General features: G+C 39.9%; 1 protein-coding gene across 1 annotated transcript; it reads right to left on the reverse strand.

The window, feature by feature from the left end:
* Positions 1–10,968: 10,968 nt before the first annotated feature.
* On the reverse strand, positions 10,969–23,665 carry LOC117253490 (interferon-induced protein 44-like). The gene is given in 9 exon segments (XM_033620978.2): positions 10,969–11,820; positions 12,255–12,355; positions 14,441–14,612; positions 14,717–14,869; positions 14,973–15,168; positions 15,535–15,583; positions 21,702–21,854; positions 21,857–22,183; positions 23,557–23,665. Coding segments are annotated over 8 exon segments (1,329 nt in total). The 5' UTR covers positions 22,167–22,183; positions 23,557–23,665; the 3' UTR covers positions 10,969–11,625.
* Between the last annotated feature and the right edge of the window lie 1,061 nt (positions 23,666–24,726).

Genomic DNA, 24,726 nt, shown 5'->3' on the forward strand with positions numbered 1-24,726 from the left:
CACTGTTTCACAAAGCTCCATTTTACATTTTAGTGACCTAAAACTAAATTTTTGTGTAGAAGAAATGCAGAGGAAAATATTTGTTTACAAAAAGATCTGTATGTGTGGACAGGGCCTCAGTATGTGGGCACTGGAGGTTTCAAGTGTCCACATCGTGTTTGTGTAAGTTTAAGTGGACTGTGATTGGCTTACAAACTAGTTGTGATGGCACAAAATCCTGCCTGTTCATTCACATCTTTAACTCAGATTTAAGATGAGCAAAGCAAAACTTAACCCTCGCAGCAAATTAATGTAAAAACAGTCTTCTTCTGTCAAACTGCACATACATCACTCTGCACAGTCATGGTCATACATCCAAGAGAAGCACCAATACCATGTTTAGCGAAGGGGGACTTCAAGAATAAAAACTTTTTATGCCACTGCAGTTATTTTCAGTCTCAATTTCTCTCTTAGCAACAGCTAAAAAAATACAAATGTGAAAAGTCCCAGTGGAGACATTAAAGACTCAGAGCCCGAGATAAACAACATATAAATGTAGATAGCACATATCTGACAGCGTGTTCACGACAAGATGAGGTGGCGAGGTTGAGTGTGTTAAATTTATTAGGGAGCAGGAGTGTAGCAGCAGGAAAGCAGTGCCAAGCATTTGAGTTTGTTCAATATGTGCAAAAGCTGTTTATACAGGTGTTCAATGTAGGGAGGATGCATCACTGGACAATATGTGAAAACACTGCCTGAACAAGGTGCTGTAACAGCAACTTTTCAAGACGTCCAAGTAGTTTTATATCTGTTGTGAAAATCTGATATGATTTAAATGGCCTTTAAGAATCACCACCAAATCGTCTTTGGTCCACCGTGACTTCTCCAGATTTCAGACAAAATTACTCAACTTTCTTGCTTCACAGGGAATAAAGAGGTGTGCGTAAAGCCATAGACATAAAGGTTAATCAATACTACAAAAGTTGCTAGTCTTGTTTGCTAAAAATGCTAACATTAAAATTCTCTTGTTGTATTTCTTGTTGTATTTCTACACTTTATCTATAACATGCAGTGCTCAGCTACACAAATCCCAGTCAACAACGTCATACTTTTCCTGTAGCTGGTGGATGCCTTTATCTCATTCAGCACACTGTTATCACTGGTTGCATGAATAGAAATCAGATCTCCAACCCTGGCCAAATTGCTCCACCTGTTGAACTACTGGACCACAGGCACTCTGCAGCAACGTTTTAACAAGACAAACACTCATCTTCTTCTTTGCCAAGACCATCTGTGATTTTAACTACCTGTCAAACCAACATAGACCTAAAATATATTTTTGTCCCTGTGGCCAACACCAGGTATCGAGTATAATGACACACTAGGTGTTTCAAGGTGAGTCACGGACAGCTGTCTGTTTTAGACAGATACCACAACAAGTGACATCATCAAGCGCTTCCTGTCCAAACACATGAACATCATCACACCCGGCAATTTAAATTTTCCACTCATAAGCAGGCTGGGAGAACCTGGGAGAACGGTTACTCTGATAATGATAGTTTCATCTGAAAAAACACTTTCTGCAAGTTATCACAGATGTGAAGTGTAAAAATAAAAGAAACATGTCAATGTCAAACAGTCCCATGTAGCCTAATAAGAAATCTCACAGCAGGTCACTCTATCAAATGACCTTAACTGCTCATAAAGTTGGGCATATTCTGTGGCTGGTTGTCAATAAAAGTGAAATATATACATTATTGACAACGGCTTGATATAAATATCAGTGGAAAATAATCAAAGGGCAACTTTTTCATTTAAATATAGACAATATCTGAATTTTTGTGATTGTTTAAGTCAAGTTTTTAAGGAAACAGACTACTTGTAACTCAAAGGTAAAACACCAGAGTCATGTTTACCCATATTACCTTTAATTTGCTGGAGCCTATCGTAGATGACACTGGGTGAAAAGCGGGGTACACTCTGAGGAGGTCGCCAGACTATCACAGGGCTGACACATAGAGACAGACAACCATTCATGTTCACATTCACACCTATGGGCAGGAGTCACCAATTAACCTGCATGTCTTTGGGCTGTGGGAGGAAGCTGGAGTACCTGGAGAAAACCCACGCTGACATGGGGAGAACATGCAAACTCCGCACAGAAGGGCTCCCCCACCCTGGGTTCAAGCCCCCCACCTGGCAATATTTAGTTGAAATAAAAAAATTAAAAAAAAAAAAAAGCATGGAGAAGTTTCAGTGTTTTGCTCAAGGACACTTTGACGGTGAAGAATTGTACCTGAGATCTTTCAATTGCATGGCCCTCTGCCAGCACTGAGCCACCCTCTGAGGCGGATTCAGTTACTGTGACACATACTTTGTAAAATGGATCACCCTGTGTGACAGCCATGTAAATAATCTGCAGCAGTACACATACAGTAGAAGCCATCTAAACACCCTGAATGTATCACTGTCACTGCAGCCCAAAAACCAGAGAGGAAAGAACACTGCATATACAGTGTTCTGTACATGTTCTCTAGTAAATAACATGTTAGATTTGATAGCACAAATGTGAAAAAAAATATTAATTTTACCAATAGTTCCCTCCAGACACGGAGTCGCAGAGCAACGAGCAGGCTGCAGTAAAGTATGCAGCAAGGCAAACAGTCAGGTTTGTACCTGCAGAGGCCCTCGGGCAACACTTTACCTTTCAGTCTCTCATTCTTCGAAATTGGGAAAACTTTCACAGAATGCAAATGGATCCATGAAACTGAAACTGTGCTCTGTTTATAAGAGGTGCCTCACAGAAACAGGAAATAACGACAGCTTCTCAACAGCAAATTTATGTTGGGGAATGCCAATCTGTGACGCCAACTAATTGTTCATGGTTGTTGGAAATGGGCCATCAGTACTTGACGCTCATCAGTGAGAGATGTCAATCAGTCTAACTGCTTGCTGAATAAACTTTACCTCAGAAAGTCAGGAATTATTTTAAACTAGTGTTTGGATTTTCACACTTCTTTTCACAACCTGCAACCTTAAAATCGTTCAACAAATACCAAATTGTTCAAAACATGACTTCTAGATTAAGCTGTACTCTCTCCATTCAAACGACCAAATTACATGACCTACTTTATACGTTACGCCAAGGTGTAGTGGTTGCATCTACCCGGCTGCCGTCTATACATGGCACTTATGAACATGATCAGAGGCTGTCAGTACAGAACATCATGTCCCGTGTATCCTGAAGCTGTCAAAACCCAAATGTCACATTATCACCTTCACACAGAAACAGTGGGAGAAAAGTAAATCTGAGAATAGAAGGACAAAAATAGACTGACTCAACAATAGTAATAATAAAAAAGACTGATTGCCATCTGTGATCATCTCTGTACTTCAGCTGACAGGAAAGCAGACGTGTTTGTTTTATGTAACATATCATCACGCCCACATTTTTTTTCCTGTTCATTGTATATATGTATATTGACATTTTATCTGCCTGACTTGTGCATAGGCCTATCTGATGTAAAACAGGAAAGTCATAATTGTCCTTGGAGCAGTGTAATCCAGACAGCACAGACACAACTTCACTGTTTCAGTAACTTAATACTTACTGTCATTAAAATGTCTTTTTTTATCATGTTTTTAGTACTGAAAAACACTGACAAGCCTAAAAAGGACACTAAAATAAGAACCAACACCCCACAAGGCAAATCTTATTTAGAACATACTGTAATTACACGTATCAACTATTCAAAAAAGGCCTGAAGGGACAGTTAGAGTCCATATTCAAAACTTTAAATAGGCCATTACTGCCATTTAACCAGCTCCCACTTTGCCTGTGGATGACCTACAAGCTTCATTCATTTATTCAGGAGAAAAGCAGTGTTTACACATTTGTTTGTTTTTTGTTTGTTTTTTAAGGTGGACAAAAATCTAAAGGCAGCATGATGGTGCAGTGGATAGCATTACAGCAAGAGGGTTCCTGGTTCATACCTAGGGTGGAGGGTTTGAATCCCACACTGGGGGAGCCCTTCTGTGCGGAGTTTGCATGTTCACCCCATGTTAGCCTGGGTTTTCTTCAGGTACTCCGGCTTCCTCCCACAGTTCAAAGACATGCAGGTTAACTGGCGACTCTAAATTGGCCGTGAGTGTGAATGGTTGTCTGTCTCTATGTGTCAGCCCTGTGATAGTCTGGGGACCTGTCCAGGGTGTACCCTGGCTTTCGCCCAATGTCAGCTGGAACAGGCTCTGGGCCCCCCCACAACCCCCAACAGGAAAAGCAGTAAAGGAAAATGAAATGAATGAATGAACAAAAAGCTGTGCCACAAATCAATTTATTTACCTTCATTTCCAGAATTAATGTTAGCAGTTTTCACACCCAGCAAGTCGACACAAAATTCCCCAGATCCCCTTTGTTTGATCCATCCAGCAGCATCCAATCAAATGGCAGGAGAGAACCTTAAGGAACTTACATTAGGCTACAGAGTGCCAGTTAGAAAAAATGACTACAAAAACTACACAACAAAAAACAATAGCAGTATGCAAAACACACGGGTTGAAAATTACAGACAGAGATGCAACAGCTTCCAACAAACCTGTTTTAACAGATAGATAAAAACATTTTAAAGCATTTATCATTTTCATAAAGACAAAATAATGACTTGTTTAGCGCTTATAACTAAGTTTAGGACTTGGGACTTGGCTCAGGACTTGAGTGCAAAGACTTGAGACTTACTTGTGACTTGAAATCAATCTCCCATCTAAATATATCAGATGTAAAGCATAAGGTCTTGTTTTTGTGGATGCTAAATCAGTGTCTGGCTTTCACAAAAGCAAACAGCATATCAGTGTGTCCTCCGGTTATGATTTTCCATCCCCTCACTTCAACTCCAACCTGGTTCACCCTCATCACTGCAGTGCTTTCATTTCAACCCCCACACTGCACTTTGGCTTAACAATGCTACGGGCAGGTTTACCAGCAGAGAGGGCATGAGACATTTACTGCATGTGTGTCACTCAGTGTGGATGAAGAGTAGTGGGTAACAGGGGGGGCTGCCTGTAAAACATACTGCTGTGTCACACGGCTACATAGTGAGCATAGCTCCCTGTTTAGACGGCTCACCCCCCTCCTCCTCCCACCTGCAGCTCTCCGCTCCACAGATATCAGCTGGAGCTGCTGAGTCAGAGCTTGATCCGTCTGAACTTCCTAAACTCACAGCCTGAAATGATGACAAGGAAGAGGAGCTGCTGTAAAGGCGATAAACATCAATAATTATGAGATATATAATCATTGTAAACACAAAACAAACACAGCTAAGAGGACGGTGAGCTTCAACCTGCCTCTGCACTGCAGCTTATATGACTGTTGGCATGTTTGTGACCTGGGAGCCTCCACATATAGAAATATCTTATATACTATATTATATACATGATCTTATGTTTTTAGATAAAAAGTCCAGTATGCATGATCCTGTGTCCTATGTGGCCTCACATAATTATGGTCCTCTAGTGTTTTTTGGTGTGGTTAAAGGAGAAAGATCACCATGGATGCCATAATTGATTAACAGAATATAATCAACATTGTCTAGCTTGTTTCGCCATTGACAATCAAAACTTCTGTGCTCGCATGTACATTAAAAATAAAGCATTCTGTCACTTTTTAATACGCATGTCTGGAAATGATCACATGGTATAACCAGAGGACTATCGGTTGGTATTTTTTTAACCAAATGAGGCAGCAAAAAAACTCATTTTTAGCCCTTAAAGTCATAAGCGGGACTCATGACCTCAGTATTTCTAAAAGCCTGCAGCCCCGACACTCCACACAAATTAAAGTGTAAACATTGCACGTACATACAAATAGATTTGTCCTGTTTTTGGTTGCAGCACAGTTAAATCATGAGGTTTGTTTTGCACATTTACTCTGTTTCCTCCATCCACAGATAACAACCCATAGATAGTGTTTACTGTCAAACCACTTACAGTCATACTCACCTTTAATGACACCCAGTCATGACCTCAAAGCTGCAGCAGGTTGTATTTTTGATTTGGGTGTCACCCTCACATAACAAGGCAACACTAACTGTAACCAATGTGTCAGACTTCTCGAACGTTGCATGTTTCTGTTTGGGAACATTAAGTATGCCAGGCTTTCCTGCCAGTTTTGGATCTCCTGACCTCATGTCTCCATCCAAACAGCAGCTCAACATCCTCCAGTCTTTCGACATAAGGTTCCAGAAATAAAAACTATTTTGCTGGCACGGCAAAAAGCTTGGTATGGCCACAAGGTCATAAAGATAACTGAGCCTTGTTGTGGGCTGTTATTGCGCCTGATCAGTCGCCGGCGAAACAACCCTGATAAAGTCGCGCTGAATGACAGACGACTGACCTGAAAGAACCTGTGAACTTCTTATCATGGTTATTTGACTTTGATGGGGTTTTGCTGAGCTAGCACACTTCTCTCAGCTTCACTATCATCACCTCCGAATGCAAGAGAGAAAAGTGAGGAGAGTTAATGCTATTGAAATGATTTGATTTGTTACTGATAATGAAATAAAAGTCCTTTAGATACCATGAAGCCTGTGTACAAAGTTTTCCTTAATGGATGCTGGAGTGGTGATGGTAAAAACATGGCTATGATTTGGTGATGTCTTACCAATTTAAGACCTGATGAATCACAATCTGAGGCTGCTTTGATGAACACTGGGGGTGGAGGTCATGTCAAACAGTGCCGAAATAACAGCGGGGAGGAGCCCAGAAAATATCAGTTTTAATGTCAGAAGCACCCAGATAACCAATTAATAGATTATAGGGAAGACAGGCTGACATCAGATACATTTAAATAAGGAACAGGGACATCCAAAGGCTGCTGAATATGCTGACAACACAGGTAATATACATAAATAGGGAGACAATGTGTATGAGAAGCTGGAAGCTGTCTTGCTGAGTAAACTTTCACTAAGCTCCTTTTCCTTTCATTCACATTAAGAGCTGCACACACACACACACACACACACACACACACACACACACACACACACAAAGCCAGTTTCTCATCCAGGGAACAGCAATCACCACCATCAGTTAGGCTACAGATGAATATTCGGATCACACAGTTATTAAAAGCTACTGAGTGACAACAGTGATTGTGTGTCAGGACACATTTTCCTCAACTGTAGGAGTTTTAGATGTCATGCTATGGGGTCTCCCTGTGGAGGAAATAAACGGGAGAGTGGCCACAGGTTGACCTCTGCTGTCAGCTACCAGGTGAGCGTCTACAGCCTCAAACACGACACTAGAGCTCCATCTAGTGGATAATATGAGCAGAAGCAATAGAAACAAATACTTCCTGTGACTGTCTATAAACACATTCATATGTTTCTCATGTTTATATACACTCACCTACCACTTTGTTAGGTACACCTTGCTAGTACTGGGTTGGACCCTCTTTTAATTCTTGGTGTCATTCTTGCTGTGATGCAAATCTTCCATTGCTCTACTGAGATCTGGTAACCATGGAGGCCACTGGAGTACAGTGAACTCATCGTCATGTTCAAGAAACCAGTTTGAGATGATTTGAGCTTTGTGACATGGTGCGTTATCCTGCTGGAAGTAGCCATCAGAAGATGGGTACACTGTGGTCATTAAGGGATGGACACGGTCAGCAACAATACTCAGGTAGGCTGTGGTGTTTAAACCATGCTCAGTTGGTACTAAGGGGCCCAAAGTGTGCCAAGAAAATATCCCCCACACCATTACACCACCACCACCAGCAGCCTGAACCGTTGATACAAGGCAGGATGGATCCATGCTTTCATGTTGTTTACGCCAAATTCTGACCCTACCATCTGAATGTCACAGCAGAAATCCAGACTCATCAGACCAGGCAACATTTTTCCAATCTTCTATTGTCTAATTTTGGTGAGTCTGTGTGAACTGTAGCCTCAGTTTCACTTAATTCACTTAAATCACCTTTCTTCCCCATTCTGATGCTCAGTTTGAACTTCAGCAGGTCGTCTTGACCATGTCTACATGCCTAAAAATACTCTGTCACTAGTAAAAGTCCTGCATTGAAAATGCTACTTGAGTAACAGTATGTAAGCACAATCAGGAAAATGTATAAAAAATAAAAGTATCCAGTGCTGACAATTTTAAATCATTTTAATAAATCAAAATAATTAAAAGGAAAAGAAGAAGTCCTCAGATTTGAGAAGCTGAAACAACGGAATGATTTTACATGAAAAATGTTTGATTAATTTTCAAATCAATCGACTAATCGTTCTGCAGCTGCAAAAGGATATATCAACCGCCATGGCTGGCCTCACTGGCTTCATTAGGTATATTCATCTGAATGCAAAGGCCCACTCAGTCATCCAGCCACACCTCTGCTTATCTCGCTCTGTTAGTCTTACAAATAACTACTTACAAGGAACTATTCCACACACTTCTCTAGCTTGAGACATAGATCTGGTATTTGCTCTAAAATACACATATGTCTTTGGGCATGTTGAAATACTCCTCTTTATATCTCTGCTGTGACGTCTTCATCTCATGTTCACCAACACAGTCAGTCTACCTTCACACTTTCCCTCTCTATGAACAGCCTGTCGTCCCTCATCAGTCCCTGAAAACTGTGTTTCAAACTCAGTGTCATCCCCTGAAATGAATGTGTGAGACAAATGAAAGTGTATGTACTGAGCATGTAAACTAAATTTAACAACATGTCATGAGTTGCACAACAATTTGAGGATCAACCAAATACCTAATACCTTTGTAAAACTGGTATCCTCCACTTAAAAGGAATCACAAACCTCTGAGGAAACTGCCCAAAGGTAGAAGTGTTGCATGGATTTCATGTTTGAAGGCACTACTCAAAATTTAAAGCACTTTATCCACTGTTGTCCCCTTTACATTCATTCAACCTGCACCTCCACCTCCACCTGCAGATTCTGGCAGATGGCTGTTGTCAAAGTATCTCCAACAGACTAAACAGAGTCCCTCACAGATGCCTCCACCTGCAGATTCTTGCAACAATTGTAGTTCCATCTCCACCCTCCTGCAGCAACCTGCACCTCTGACTCCAATCCTGTTGCCATGTGAAGACCTCAGTGGAACAGCAGGGACCAGAGATCCATTTGTAAACACAACCATTCAGATAACATGTAACAGTGCTGTGTAATAGTAACCTGGGTTGATAAACTGAAGCCACCTGTCTGTTTACAGTCTGTTTACATCATCTTGTTCTTCTTACAGGTATTTCCATATGCTGTGTAAGATCTTTTTATGTGGTCTTCTTCAGGCCCCGTTGGACTTCATGGACTCGCAGATACATCAGGAGCTGATTGAGCCCCCCTAAGGAAATGAAATTAGTGAGGTGAAATAAAAAATCCAGAGTTCCCTATGAAACAAAGCTGTGGTTAAAAAAAATGGTTCCAGACAGACAACAAGACTCACTGTTATCATCTTTCAATGGAAAACTGAATTGTATTGATAGAAATATAATTCTTGGAGAATGAAAATGAATCATAATGTAACCTTAAAGATATAAACTGCACTATGATGGATTCATTAACAATTTATTACATATTTACAAGACTATGAACAGCTTTGTATCTTTGTTGGTTTCTTTGAAGAAGAAACCACCATGACTCCTGTACTTTTCCTGCCTGCTCACATGCCTACATTTTACAGTAAGCTAAACCATGCTTATAATTAGTTCAGAAGATAAGATAAGATAAGATAAGATAAGATAAGATTAAATATATGAAGAGTAGGACAATGTATACAAAATATACAGTTAAGTGTGATCCAAAGTGCAGATGATGCACTCAGGAGTCAGTTTATGAGCTTCACATTATATTTAAATTATTTAATATAAAAATAATTACAGTTTCAAACTTTTAGATTAGTGTTTTTTTTTATCCTGAGCACGCTTGTTTTTTTTTCTTAACTAATGATTATTGTCACTGAAAGGACACCTGCCAGTTTATGACCCAGTGCAGTTCAGTTTATTGCAATGATGCAAAAGTAGGTGGTGAGTGTGAGTGTAACCTACATGCAATCATTCTCTCTACATTATTCTCCTGTCTCCCAATTTGGTCCCTCACCGCAAAGGAAACCAGTGAATTAAAAGCAAGACTTTACAACAGAGCCAACAAGAGTCATGACACCTTTCCCCCTCGGACTCACCACTGCACTCTCATCTTACTACGCCCTGAAGTTTGGGAACTACATGCTTTACTTCAATGTCACAACACAAGACAGACATAATATTTTTCCACACTTTTAGTGTGAAGTGTGATTTTTTTGCTGCAGAACAGGAACCTGCTGAAAACCAGATTTTAACCGAGTCCGGCCGGTTTTAACATTTAATAGCCCCAGTGTTGCTTTTTTAAGGTTATTTTTTAGTCAAAGGGGGAGCCACACGGGATGACATGCAGCAAAGGGCATAGGGCCACTGTGGCAAGGACGTAGCCTTTGTAAATGGGGCACCTGCTCTACCAGGTGAGCTACTTGGTGTTTGCTGTACAGTAACTGTCTGACCTGTGTTAGTAAATTTGAGCTTTCTATCCATTCATCCACGCTGAACTTCTATGGCAATGCAGAATACTTTATATTATTAATTAATTTAGGAATCATTAATGATCTTGATCATAGGAAGATTTTCTAAGTTTCCAAATTCAACACCACATCCAGTCTGGCCAGCAAGAGCTTTTAATATCAGTGAGTTTACAACTCAAAGCACAGGCTAAATATGTCATGCAACATAACAATAAGCATGATTATATCTGATAGAAGGAACATCTGAGAGACTAGAAAGTTGTTTCTTGACAAAAACATAAAATATTCATGAGGAACCTGGAAAATCAAACTGGAAATTACAAAAAAAACAAGTCTCATGAAAAATTACCATATGTCAAAACACCAAAATACATAGAGTACTATCAGCTCCAACTGAATTAAAGCCAAGTGATCTCCATTTCAATCATCCATGACTGACAATTTTATTTATTTATTTATTGTTTTCACTGCATTGCACAGCACCATGTGTGCACCTAGCAGCTGAACACAAATCAGACTTAAGGAAGCAATGCAGATGAGCTCTGATAAACTGCTCTGAACCAGCTGACTGTGACTTCAGCTTCAGTAACATGACACAAAGATAATGAAGCAAAAGTGAATAACGTCATCATGCAGAAAATAATATATTTTAATACTTGCAGTAATATCTGATAATGTCTTAGCTTGTCAAACTTGTGATGAAATGTCCCAGTAAATCGGCTGACACTGTGATAACAACTTTTAAATATGTGAGTTATATCAAATAAATTACAGTATTTGAACCTCTAATGTAAAAATAATAATTTGTAATATATATAATGTAACAATTTTATAACAATGTAAAGAATTTACAGCCAGATCAGAAAGGAAATTGAACATTTCACAGCTGAGGGACACGGTCAAAATGAGGTTATTCTGGAGGCACTACATCTCCCAGCATTCCAAGGGGTGCTTGGAGAACTCAGGGGAGGAAATTCACAGTGAACTCTACAATGCAGCATCACCTGCAGGTAAATGGATGGATTATTGTGATGGACATTTCATTACAGTTGGACAAGATATAAACATCTGCTGCACAGGTACTTCCTATTCCTTGACTTCGGTGTTGCTGAGTTGGTCACTGATATCATCAAAGTAATTGTCTGCGAAGCGAAGCATCTGCATGACAGCACTGAGCAGCAGGACGTCGCAGCTCAGGTCCAACTCCAGCTCCTCGCAGTAGTTCTTCACTGGCACAACACAGGACACTGGCACACCGAGCTGAGCGCTGACCTCCTGCATCTGGACCACAAAACATTTACATGAGAGAAATTCAGGAAAAACTCAAAAGTCAAATGTCTCTTAAATCTTGTACATATTGGTTTTATTACCTGCCACCTCACTCATGTATTTTTACTCAAGTACTTTAATAGATGTGAGTCTGATTTACCAAATAATTTTAGGTCCTTTAAGTTCCTGACATGAGGAGGAGGAGGAAAATGACTTCAAAATGGCGTTAAAACATCTTCAGTGCTTTACCAGTCAAGTACATTGAATCAGTCTGAATTAGATAACACACTAAAGCAAATAAAACAGACTTTGACTAGCTTGTTAGCTTAAATCTTTCCTTTGACTAATAAATAAACACACACCACAACTCTACAGTACAACAAATCCTGTTGCATTTTTTTCTTCTGTATAAAATCATCAAATCCTTTTGAATATGAAATCCTCACTATTTCCTTGATGTAGCCACTCTTGTAAATGTTTTTCACGTCCTCTTTCACCAAAGGGCAGGCTTCATCTACTTTAGTGAGCAGGACCAGCTGAGGAATTCCTGAAAACAGAGCAGAAAGAACATTTTAAAAACACTGTAGCTCTACAGGTATCAGGCTGTAAATATTGACACAATGCTTCTGAAATATTCTAAAATATTTGGTTGTAATTTAAATGCCTCCTCTATAACTTAAGGACAGTTCTAAAATAAAATTTATATGTTTTTCTTGAACTGAATTTTCTTAGATATGGGTTAAAAGGGTCCTGCTACATTGACTAGTGTGTTCAAATCACCAATGATTAAATGTCTGTGTGTATTGTTACACAGCTATGGAGGAGGTCAGGTGGTGTAATGGCAATGTTAGTGAGGTGATGTTAGTATGAAGAACGAGACTGTCTGCATGTTGAGGTGTCAAACAAACACAGGACTTTCACTCAGGTGACCAGGGTTTGTGTCCCGTATGAAACCAAAATCAGCATTGAGTTGCTTTGACTATGTGAGGTAAGTGAGATATGTTACATTCATACATTACATTAGTTATATACAAAAAAAAACTGCTCCTGGGCTGATAATGGATCCTTAACCTACACGTGTGCGAAGCAGGAACCTGCTGACCCATATCTATGAGGTTGATTACACCATTTAACTGAGTGATAACTTTCAAAATGGGTGGAGTCATTAACTCTCCAGTAAGCAATAAATTGAGATTTCGGACAGTAACTAATCGCCTTTTTGCCTTGCCACGTGACTTGATTTCACATTCATAAAATATGCAGTATTTCTTTGGGGATTGTTAGGAACAGAGGAACATTGTTCCGCTCCATTTGGAAAATGTTTGAGGACACTACACAGTGCATAGATTTCACACTTCAGCTGTTTCTATAAGAAGTTGAAACCCTCATGATTTTAATAAACTTAAAACTATAGTTTGTTCCTTTTAGAAAAATATATAGTCATATAATTTTTCTATATTTGCTGAAACTGTCATTGTATTCAAACAGCACTAAATGACGCAGATAATCTGTGACAAAAATCATATTCCTCTGCCCACTCTATTGCCATGTAACGCTTCTAATGGCCTTACTGCATGTGAACAAAAACAACCAATGAGAGTCGAAAGGTCTCTAACGCAGCTATCAGTCATGCCAGTCATTGTTCATAAACTGAGGTCAAACTGTCAAACTAGGCAGCGCTGATGAAATATGAATCAAGATTCTGTTACTGTATTGCTTATTTATTTCAGAAACATATTTTAGTGCATTGTTTAGCTGTAAAATGAGAGACCGGTCCGGCTGTTGGGAGGTGCTTGGTACTCTGTTTATCTGTATCCAACATGGCAGCCAGGTCAAAAACTTTCTAATTTGACAGCTGAACCCATCTGAGGCAGAATCGTGATTCATATCTGATCAGTGCAGCCTAGCTTGACAGTTTGATTGCGGTTCACTGAGTGACGGACATGCATTAGAGAATCCTCAGCTCTGATTGGTTGTTTTGGGTGTGCCACGATTCTAGCGTATGCCATCAGAGGCAGTTGAAGGGATGGGGGCATGATTTTTTTTTTCCAGATTATTTATCTCATGTATTTCTTTTAGAGTATAGTGACAGTTTCAGCAAATATGACACAAAGTTATTTCAGTCAGGAACACTTTAAAAGTTTATTTCCATTTGCAGTATTATATTTGACGGTGATGGGCCCCAGAACAGATGCCATACCGCCAAATATAATACTGCAAATGGAAATAAAGTTTTCTTTGACTAAAGTGGTCCTGACTGAAATAACTTTGTTATTTGGCAGAGAGAGCACACCTCTCTGCCCTTCCACATGCAAATGAAGAAAGCTTGAGGCAGAGAGAGCAAACCTCTCTGCCCTTCTATGCGCTTATATGGAAAGCTTAAGGCAGGGAGAGCAGCAGCAAAGTAATCCCCTGTCTTGGCCATAACTTTTCTTCCTTTTATTTATAAAAATGTATTAACAATATAGTCAAAGAAACATGTTGAATTAATTTAAATTACATTGTCACCTTATGGGGCCCCTTGTTTGTCTACAGTATGTACTGTATTGTACTATGTTGACATTCAGAGAGAGTGTGCTGTATATATACTGTATGTCTTCATTATAATGAAGAGGGACTCATTTTTACTGACCCATTAAGTTGACCTTTCTGCGGACAGCATCCAGCTTCTCCTCCAATTTTGTGGGCATGATTGAGACCTTGCAGGCATCAACGACATAGACCACACAGTGGATCTTGTCCTTGAGCCTTGGAGACTTACGATAGCCGTGGGCCTCCGAATTCAGAGGAGCAGAGGGGTTGAACTGAGTAATGCAGATGAGGGGAAACACAGACAGTTTGAGTGAACTACAACCAAATCAATGAATCATACATTTAATATCCTGTTCAGTGTAACAAAAAGCTGCACCTGGTAACGGTCTGGCAGATGACCTTTAAGGATGCTGCTGATGTCATCGATCTCAAGCCCCGCCGCTCTGCTTTCCTCCAGTCCCATGGTATCACACAAGATGATTGGCAGAGATTTCCCATCTCGCCCAGCTTTCACTGAGAAGGTGCGAAACTGCAGAGAACAAAGAGAGAACAAAATGGAGCAACACAAGGACAGGACTTTCATTTTGAAATCAGTCACCACAAATGTAAACCATTAAGAGGCAGGAAATAACCTGTGTTGTGAGGCTGGTGGTAGAGGAGCCAGCGATGGCCTGACTGGTGACGTGGCCTCTGAATACAGAGTTGACAGAATTGAAGAAACTGGACTTTCCAGCTCCAACTGGTCCAATGAGCAGAACCCGAGCCTGGGACACAGAGCTGACTGTGGGTTTGTACATTTTAATACTCTCCATCAGCTCCTTCTTGTTCCTATAGAAACAAGAAAAGAAATGTTCTCATCTTGTGATAAAGTTGTTTAATCCTGGTTGTTCAGAAGACATTTTATGTACAGCCAGTTTACCTCTGTGATGCTTTCATGGTTGCGGGTAAATTTATGACAGTTAGTAAAGAATTGTACAATTTAAAACTGTATAAGCATGGCAAGCAATTTGATCACATAATATTTTCCATAGACACTAAGTCTATTAGAATCTAAAATAGCTGGTGTAGCTTGTTCAGCGAAGCATAGCATCATCACGTCATGTCATGTGAAATCCATTTTGGCATGCTGTACACAGTATATTGTCCTATAGTAAAGCATGCTAACGTGAGGGTTGGTGGCTCTATCCATCTTACTGAGATTCCCAGTTTATAGTCCTCCATGGCCTCTCAAGTTCTGTGGTTTCTGTTGAAGAGCAAAAACACCTTTAAGTAGAAAAGCACTCAGAGAGTGCAGACCTCCGCCAAGTAAGTGATATTCCCTCCCCCTCTGCATCAGATTTTCCAGCCTGCATCAGAATTAGGTTATTTGCATCACTATCATTATTAGGTTTTATTACACAGCTGTAATAAATGCTGTACTCTGATTGATCAGTTGTGGCATTCAGCGGTCTGATATTACTGTGTAATGACCATTGCTAGTAGCAACGGTCATTAGACAGTTGCTATGTAGCTCAGCGTTGCTAGCGACGCTGCCCTGCAACACTGCAGCTGTCAAACAACTTCCGAGGGACAAGACAAACAGAAATGGCTGATTTTAACATTTCTTTTAACTTATTTGGAAAGTAGCTACAAGGATTTTGAGGAATGGGATGCCACTGAAGACAAAGAAATGGAGAAGGAAAGAAAAAAATCCAGCGAAAAATGGCACAAGGAACTGACACCTGAAGAGCTTCAAGTGATAGAGGAGGAGAAAAATGAGATAAATACAAAAAAGACAACAAAATGGGCTACTGTACTATATTGTACTGTACTACTACTACAACTATACTGATGGACTTTCTCTGTCAAAAACAAAAGAACACGATTTTGAATACACACTCGGCAGTCATGTTTAATGACATTTTACGCGAGTTTTATGCCTCGGTTCAGTCCACTAAGCCTGGGTGAGAACAAAACTTTCACCAAAAGTTGTCGAATCCGGTCGGTTTTAATGCACTTCATGCATGCACAACATTATTTATTTAACTGATAATTAGCCGTGTAATAAGCGGGATAATGTATAATGAGCGGGATAATGTATAATGAGCGGGATAATGTATAATGAGCCGACTCCGCTGCGCGTCGGGGTTATATTCCCGTCAGGAGTTATTTTCCCAGTATTCACCGGCTCATTATACATTATCCCTTACATATATGCCTTCACCATGGAAACACTGTGGTGTATTTATTTCGTTTTTATTTTGTACCAACACAGAATATAATATGTTTTTTTGTATTTTTCGCTTTCTTTTTTCCAAAACAGAACATTAATTTCAACTTTAGACTTACAATATTTAGCAAGTAGAACAAGACGTGCTTTCCGGCCACCAGATGGCGGTATTTTCACCGTCTTAATTGCTGCTGAGGCTGTCAGACCATAGACTTTATTTATTATTTTATCCACTTTGCCTCAACCGATCACCACCAAAATTTCATCAAAATCCGTTCATAACTTTGAGTTATTTTGCAGACAAACAAACAAACAGACCAATGCCGTGAAAACATAACCTCCTTGGCGGAGGTAATAAAAACGACAACAATCTATCAAATTTGATTAAAAAAAAACACACACAAAAAAAAACACCCATATAATCTTTTTCTGTTATTAATGTATATTTTATGACATTGAAAATCAACATCTTTATTGCCTGTTCTTACAAATATGAAACAGTGCAGTAACGTCACCTGATGAAAATTCAACATTAATACCTGAACTGTAGTATTAAAATGTAGCTAAAAAGTAGCAGTGGTGACGGACACTAAGGAATCTAATACTAGTGGCCATACAGTGCCCTCCAAAAGTATTGGAACAGTGAGGCCAATTCGTTTACTTTTGCTGTAGACTGAAAACATTTGGGTTTGACATCAAAAGATGAATATGAGACAAGAGATCAACATTTCAGCTTTTATTTCCAGGTATTTACATCTGGATCTGATACACAACTTAGAAGATAGCATTATTTGTAACGGAACACAAAATTTTTAGGTGAGCAAAAGTATTGGAACATATAAACTTAAAATAGATTAAAGTGAATGAGACTTAATATTTAGTTGCAAATCCTTTGCTTTCAATAACTGCATCAAGCCTGTGACCCATTGACATCACCAAACTTTTGCATTCTTCTTTTGTGATGCTTTTCCAGGCTTTCACCGCAGCCTCTTTCAGTTGTTGTTTGTTTTGGGGGGTTACTCCCTTCAGTCTCCTCTTCAGCAGGTAAAATGCATGCTCTATTGGGTTTAAGTCTGGAGACTGACTTGGCCAGTCTAAAACCTTCCACTTCTTGCCCCTGATGAACTCCTTTGTTGTTTTGGCAGTGTGTTTTGGGTCGTTATCTTGCTGCATGATGAAGGATCTCCCAATCAGTTTGGTTGCATCTTTCTTTAAATTAACAGACAAAATGTTTCTGTAGACTTGTGAGTTCATTTTGCTGCTGCCATCATGTGTTACATCATCAATGAAGATGAAAGAGTCCGTCCCAGAAGAAGCCATGCAAGCCCAAGCCATGACATTACCTCCACCGTGTTTCACAGATGAGCTTCTATGTTTGGGATCATGAGCAGATCCTTTCTTTCTCCAAACTTTCGCCTTTCCATCACTTTGGAAAAAGTTAATCTTTGTCTCATCAGTCCATAAAACTTTTTCCCAGAATTTTTGAGGCTCATCTCTGTACCTTTTGGCAAATTCCAGCCTGGCCTTCCTATTCTTCTTGCTAATGAGTGGTTTGCATCTTCTGGTGTAGCCTCTGTACTTTTGTTCATGAAGTCTTCTGCGAACAGTAGATTGTGATACCTTCACTCCTGCCCTCTGGAGGTTGTTGCTGATGTCACTAACAGTTGTTTTAGGGTCTTTCTTTACAGCTCTCACAATGTTTCTGTCATCAACTGCTGATGTTTTCCTTGGTCTACCTGTTCAACGTCTGTTGCTTAGTACACCAGTGGTTTCTTTCTTCTTCAGGACATTCCAAATGGTTGTACTGGCTATGACCAATGTTTGTGCAATGGCTCTGATTGATTGTCCATCTTCTCTCAGATTCACAATTGCTTCTTTTTCACCCATAGACAGCTCTCAGTTTTCATGTTGGTTCCACCTCTAAATGCAGTCTGCACAGGCAAAATCTATCGTACCCAATCTGAAACTGAGCTCAGACATTCAGTGCTATTTATTGTTTGAATAATCAATGAAATTGGGAAACACCTGGGCAACAAAACACACCTGTCAGTCACATGTTCCAATATTTTTGCTCTCATGAAAAATGGGTGGGTTCAAACAAAAGGTGCTATCTTCTAAGTTGTGTATCAGATCCAGATATAAATACCTGGAAATGAAAGCTGAAATGTTGATCTCTTGTCCCATATTCATCTTTTAATGTCAAACCCAAATATTTTCAGACTACAACAAAAATAAAGGAATTGGCCTCACTGTTCCAATACTTTTGGAGGGCACTGTAGTTGGTAGGGATGCACATATAGACAGACACATCATGAACTATATCAAAATTAGACTCACAAGTCAGTCTTTAGACGCTTTGCTTAACTAAAGACTGATGATTTTCTCCCTGATTTTGTGTTTAGATGGGCAGATACAATTTCAGAGTTTAAAAAAACTCCCTACGTTGCAGAACCAATAGTAAATCCGCAGGCCGGTCCTTTGGTGGCTCGCTGAACTCTTGTGCTCGTAAACATAGTCCGACTAGAAACACGTGTAGCGGTACAAAATGGCTCAGCCGCACTCATAGAAAACGCCGTCAAAGTTAGTGGATGTTTGTTGCGTTTGCGGTGACACATTCTCGCCAACTAAAAGAAACAAACATAATCTTTTACAAGGCCATGACTCATCCGTCCGGCCGGGCTATAGAGGGAATCGCCTTGTTGTTTACAAATACTTCCGGGTAGAAAACCAGCAGAGCTTTTAGCTATATATATGTATATATATACAGTACAGGCCAAAAGTTTGGACACACCTTCTCATTCAATGTGTTTTCTTTATTTTCATGACTATTTACATTGTAGATTCTCACTGAAGGCATCAAAACTATGAATGAACACATGTGGAGTTATGTATTTAACAAAAAAAGGTGAAATAACTGAAAACATGTTTTATATTCTAGTTTCTTCAAAATAGCCACCCTTTGCTCTGATTACTGCTTTGTACACTCTTGGCATTCTCTCCATGAGCTTCAAGAGGTAGTCACCTGAAATGGTTTCCACTTCACAGGTGTGCCTTATCAGGGTTAATTAGTGGAATTTCTTGCTTTATCAATGGGGTTGGGACCATCAGTTGTGTTGTGCAGAAGTCAGGTTAATACACAGCCGACAGCCCTATTGGACAACTGTTAAAATTCATATTATGGCAAGAACCAATCAGCTAACTAAAGAAAAACGAGTGGCCATCATTACTTTAAGAATGAAGGTCAGTCAGTCCGGAAAATTGCAAAAACTTTAAATGTGTCCCCAAGTGGAGTCGCAAAAACCATCAAGCGCTACAACGAAACTGGCACACGTGAGGACCGACCCAGGAAAGGAAGACCAAGAGTCACCTCTGCTTCTGAGGATAAGTTCATCCGAGTCACCAGCCTCAGAAATGGCAAGTTAACAGCAGCTCAGATCAGAGACCAGATGAATGCCACACAGAGTTCTAGCAGCAGACCCATCTCTAGAACAACTGTTAAGAGGAGACTGCGCGAATCAGGCCTTCATGGTCAAATAGCTGCTAGGAAACCACTGCTAAGGAGAGGCAACAAGCAGAAGAGATTTGTTTGGGCCAAGAAACACAAGGAATGGACATTAGACCAGTGGAAATCTGTGCTTTGGTCTGATGAGTCCAAATTTGAGATCTTTGGTTCCAACCGCCGTGTCTTTGTGAGACGCAGAAAAGGTGAACGGATGGATTCCACATGCCTGGTTCCCACTGTGAAGCATGGAGGAGGAGGTGTGATGGTGTGGGGGTGTTTTGCTGGTGACACTGTTGGGGATTTATTCAAAATTGAAGGCACACTGAACCAGCATGGCTACCACAGCATCCTGCAGCGACATGCCATCCCATCCGGTTTGCGTTTAGTTGGACGATCATTTATTTTTCAACAGGACAATGACCCCAAACACACCTCCAGGCTGTGTAAGGGCTATTTGACCAAGAAGGAGAGTGATGGAGTGCTGCGGCAGATGACCTGGCCTCCACAGTCACCGGACCTGAACCCAATCGAGATGGTTTGGGGTGAGCTGGACCGCAGAGTGAAGGCAAAGGGGCCAACAAGTGCTAAACACCTCTGGGAACTCCTTCAAGACTGTTGGAAAACCATTTCAGGTGACTACCTCTTGAAGCTCATGGAGAGAATGCCAAGAGTGTGCAAAGCAGTAATCAGAGCAAAGGGTGGCTATTTTGAAGAAACTAGAATATAAAACATGTTTTCAGTTATTTCACCTTTTTTTGTTAAGTACATAACTCCACATGTGTTCATTCATAGTTTTGATGCCTTCAGTGAAAATCTACAATGTAAATAGTCATGAAAATAAAGAAAACGCATTGAATGAGAAGGTGTGTTCAAACTTTTGGCCTGTACTGTATATATATACATATATAAACACATTTTTCACATCATTGTATCACTGTTTAGACTAAGCCGATGTTTGTAAAGTCTATAAACACAATGATTGAACAAACACTACTATTTCTTAGCCGTTAGCGGTGTCTGTAATAGGTAATAACTTAATAAACAGTCTGTGAAAAAAATATTTTTTCCAGCGGATATCTTAGTTACAACATGATTGAGCTAGCAAAGCAGTTTTGTGTTGCTCTGTGTGGTATTTATTCAGTTTTGGGAAATCACAATGTCTAGAAAGCATCAGTGGCTGCAGCTGACTGGGACAGCTAACAGCAGCAGCAAAGCTAACATCAGGACGTCATCTGTTAAAAGCCTCCCGTTGTCGGATACGACATGAAACTACTCTAGTTAGCTCAATCATCTTGTAACTAAGACATCCGCTGGAAAAAATATTTTCTTCACAGATGAGCACACGTTTGACAAAACGTTTAATCTCTCAGCATCCATTTTCAAGCTCTCTGTGTGTTTGTTTCCTTGTGGACGAGAAAAGGGGGAGCACACATTTCCAAGAAGGCGTGTCCTTTTCAAAAATGCAAGAGGCGTTGCTTTGTTGCCGGCCGTTTTTGCCAGTGTGTTAAACACACTTTAGAAAGGAGTGTCCCCAGACTATCAGAAGGCGGAGAGCTCTGATTGTCTGGTGGCGAGACTATATCAGAATAAACGTGGATTTGTCACAGCAAAGCATCAAAGTTAAAATATGGCAAATAATAGTGAACACACCCTCGACTTCATAGACTTCACACTCAGTCAGGTTCAGGTCGTTGCCATGCATTTCTGCAGCATTGAAGTTGTAGTAATTTCCTGGATTGCTATAGACAACTGCTTTGCTTCCATTAACAAGAGCCAATGCATCTCCAAAATATGGACCAGAGTCATATTTACTGCATAAGTGGGACTGGTGACTGGATATTTGAGGAGCCTTTCTCCTCTGAAGGTGAAAAGAAAGGCCTGGTCATCATGCACGTACTGTCCAGACTGAGTGAAGGGATGTTGGGTGTAGCCTCCAAAGACATAACCGGAGGCGTTATAGCCCACAGACACTGTGGGACCACGCTGGTCACATTGTTGGTGGAAGGCTGCGCCGGTGAAACCATGGATGCTGGCCTTGTACAGCAGCCGTAGTTTCACTCTCCCCAGCTGGGAGCAGATTGTGGTCTGGCGGCTCCTGGTTAGCATGGCCTCCATAGTGGACAGCTGGTATGCTAAAGTATATAAAGGAGGATAAATATACAGTTTAATAAACATTTGTGAACATGAAGTACTCTCTTTCAAAGCCAAAAGCCAGAGAAGAAAGTCTCAAACTTGTGATGTCATCAAATATAATGTCCTAATTCACTGTCTATGGAGCAGCTTCAGGCTTTATACCCTATGACATCACAAGTTTGAGTTTCAGGGGCCGGCTGCATTATGCAGCACTTAAAGTTAAGATTTTCCTTTCAGTCCGAGTTAAAGGTTTCTTTAAAAAATCGATTGTACAAAACACCCTTAAGTCTTTTCCCTAGAGTTTCCTGAAGTTTTTGTCCTTATCTTGGTCTTATACTGAAGGAAATGGTCTCCAGTACAACTTTCTTGTTGTAAAATCTTTCAGTGCAGTAAATGCCTCAACATCTTTCCTTGACTAAGGAAACCTTCTAAAGAGATTCTGTGCCACACCCTTGAGTAATTTCCTTAGCTAAGGAAAAACTAAACCTTAAGTGCCATCCTTAAGGAGCAAACTTATGGTGCTTTGTGCAACTGGCCCCAGCGCTCTAGTTTTTGGATTTGGGAGAGAGTTGTTCATGTTTACTTACGTATATTTCTGGTCTGTCTTTGACCATAGAAATAACTCTACTTGAAAACCTGTACTTGAGTCAAATGTCTAACCGTTAATAAAAATGTATAAAATGAAATAGTCTATTAATTTACTAAAGGTTGCTCTCAGATTGTTTCTCAGTTTCATCTCTCAGTTTTTGAAGCATGCAAAAGAGTTTTGGTCGGCACAGATTCAGACAGAAAAAAGTTATTTACTGTCAGACTGACAAAAAGGGAATTTCCCAGCTTGATGTTGGGCAGAACAGAACAACTTACCATTTCCTGTCTGACTGACAAAGAAAATATTTGCCACATTCTCATTATGAGTACCAACCGTAGCCCAAGGATTCTGTTACACAGATGCTATTATGTTAATGTTTTATCCAGCATCAGGTCAATTAACATCTCTTCACTGGTTGCTGATTGATTTTAGAAATGTTTCTAGATCTTATTAATTTCACATGTGGCTTCCACCAGAGGTGAACTGTTAGATCTGTTGTTTTAGTCCTCAAGTCAGGTTAAAGTCAATATAAGTGTGTGACGGGAGCCAGCTTTGGGGGTTAGATATTAAACCGGATAAAGTCTAAAAAAAAGTCTATCCAGTGTATGAATAACACAACAGAATTTTACAAGAGAACTATGTAGCAGCTGTGCCACACTTTAAGTCATAAAAATAAATAAGTCATTAAAAACCCCACTGACATATGCATACATTAAAGGTTGAAAAAACCCAATGGCTACACTTAATGTTATTCATATACTATACTAATATTTTCAGCCTTACCTCCTTATCTTCTTGTTGAGAATGGTGACTGATGGCCAGCTCTGACGCTGTGTAGGAGCGCTGGGCAAATGCAGTGGTACACATTCACGATGCCAAGCTGTTTGAAAAGGAACGAAACTGAAAGTAGGCTTTGCTGACTGGAATGATTTTGCCTTCAAAATAAAACTAGTGTTTGTCTCTGAATAAAGCAGTTAACAGTATCCTCAATCTGATGTAAAAGTCCCTTACATTTTTAAAGTCTGTGCTCAGTGCAGCATCTTTTAGTTTAAAACAAATTCACCAGGATCAAACATGATGTTGTCAGTGGTGTTAACCTGGCACACAAGTCTCTTATTTTTTGAGGCTTGTTCATACAAGTGGTACTATAATAATAATAAATCAAAATAAATGGCCAATTTCAGCCCAATGAGTGGCACCTGTTCATGAGAAAGACCACACTTCTCATGAGATTTTATCATTAGTATAAAATGCCCCCAAATACGGCTATTTGTTCATAACAACAGGTTACTACTGCTCAGTGCACAGTTTCAAGTCCTGCAGCCTCAATCAGCAATTGTAAAACAATTAGAAAATAGGCTACAAAATGCAACTGCCAAGAAAAATGAAGATTGCTGTAACTGAAATGTATTTTTCCTCTTACCTGTGGTGCTATGCATTTGTTAGTTTATGATAAGTTCCTAAATGAAACTGCTCACAGCAAGATCTGAGGATTTTCTTGTCATGATTTCTGGAAAGAGACATTGCTTTTGAGTTTTTAATATTCTTTCTAAATAAAGTTATTGTAGATGCTACTGATGATATGGAACGAGTTTGAAAAAGTCAAGTGGTCCATAAAGGAAGGCAATCAAAGAGACATGACAGTCATGGAGATGTATGACAGAATACTGTATAATACAGTATTGTCTATCATTAGAGAGGATGTTCACCTGGAGAGCTACGTGCATTAAGATCCTAAAGGAAGCCTTTCAGAGTGAGAGATGCCAATAAAATCATACAATCTAAAATAAAGTTGTTGAGCTTCACAGTAAAGGGGCCAGCCATGATGATGCTATTGTGAACAGAATACTGATTTTGCAACTTATTTAGTTGATTTGTTACCTGATCACAGGTATTATGATTCTTGTTTCAAACAAGGATTTTTCCCCCTGTGGAGAAAGGCAGGCTGTCTGT

This window comes from Epinephelus lanceolatus, chromosome 6, assembly GCF_041903045.1.
Source record: "Epinephelus lanceolatus isolate andai-2023 chromosome 6, ASM4190304v1, whole genome shotgun sequence".
Taxonomy (NCBI): Eukaryota; Metazoa; Chordata; class Actinopteri; order Perciformes; family Serranidae; genus Epinephelus; species Epinephelus lanceolatus.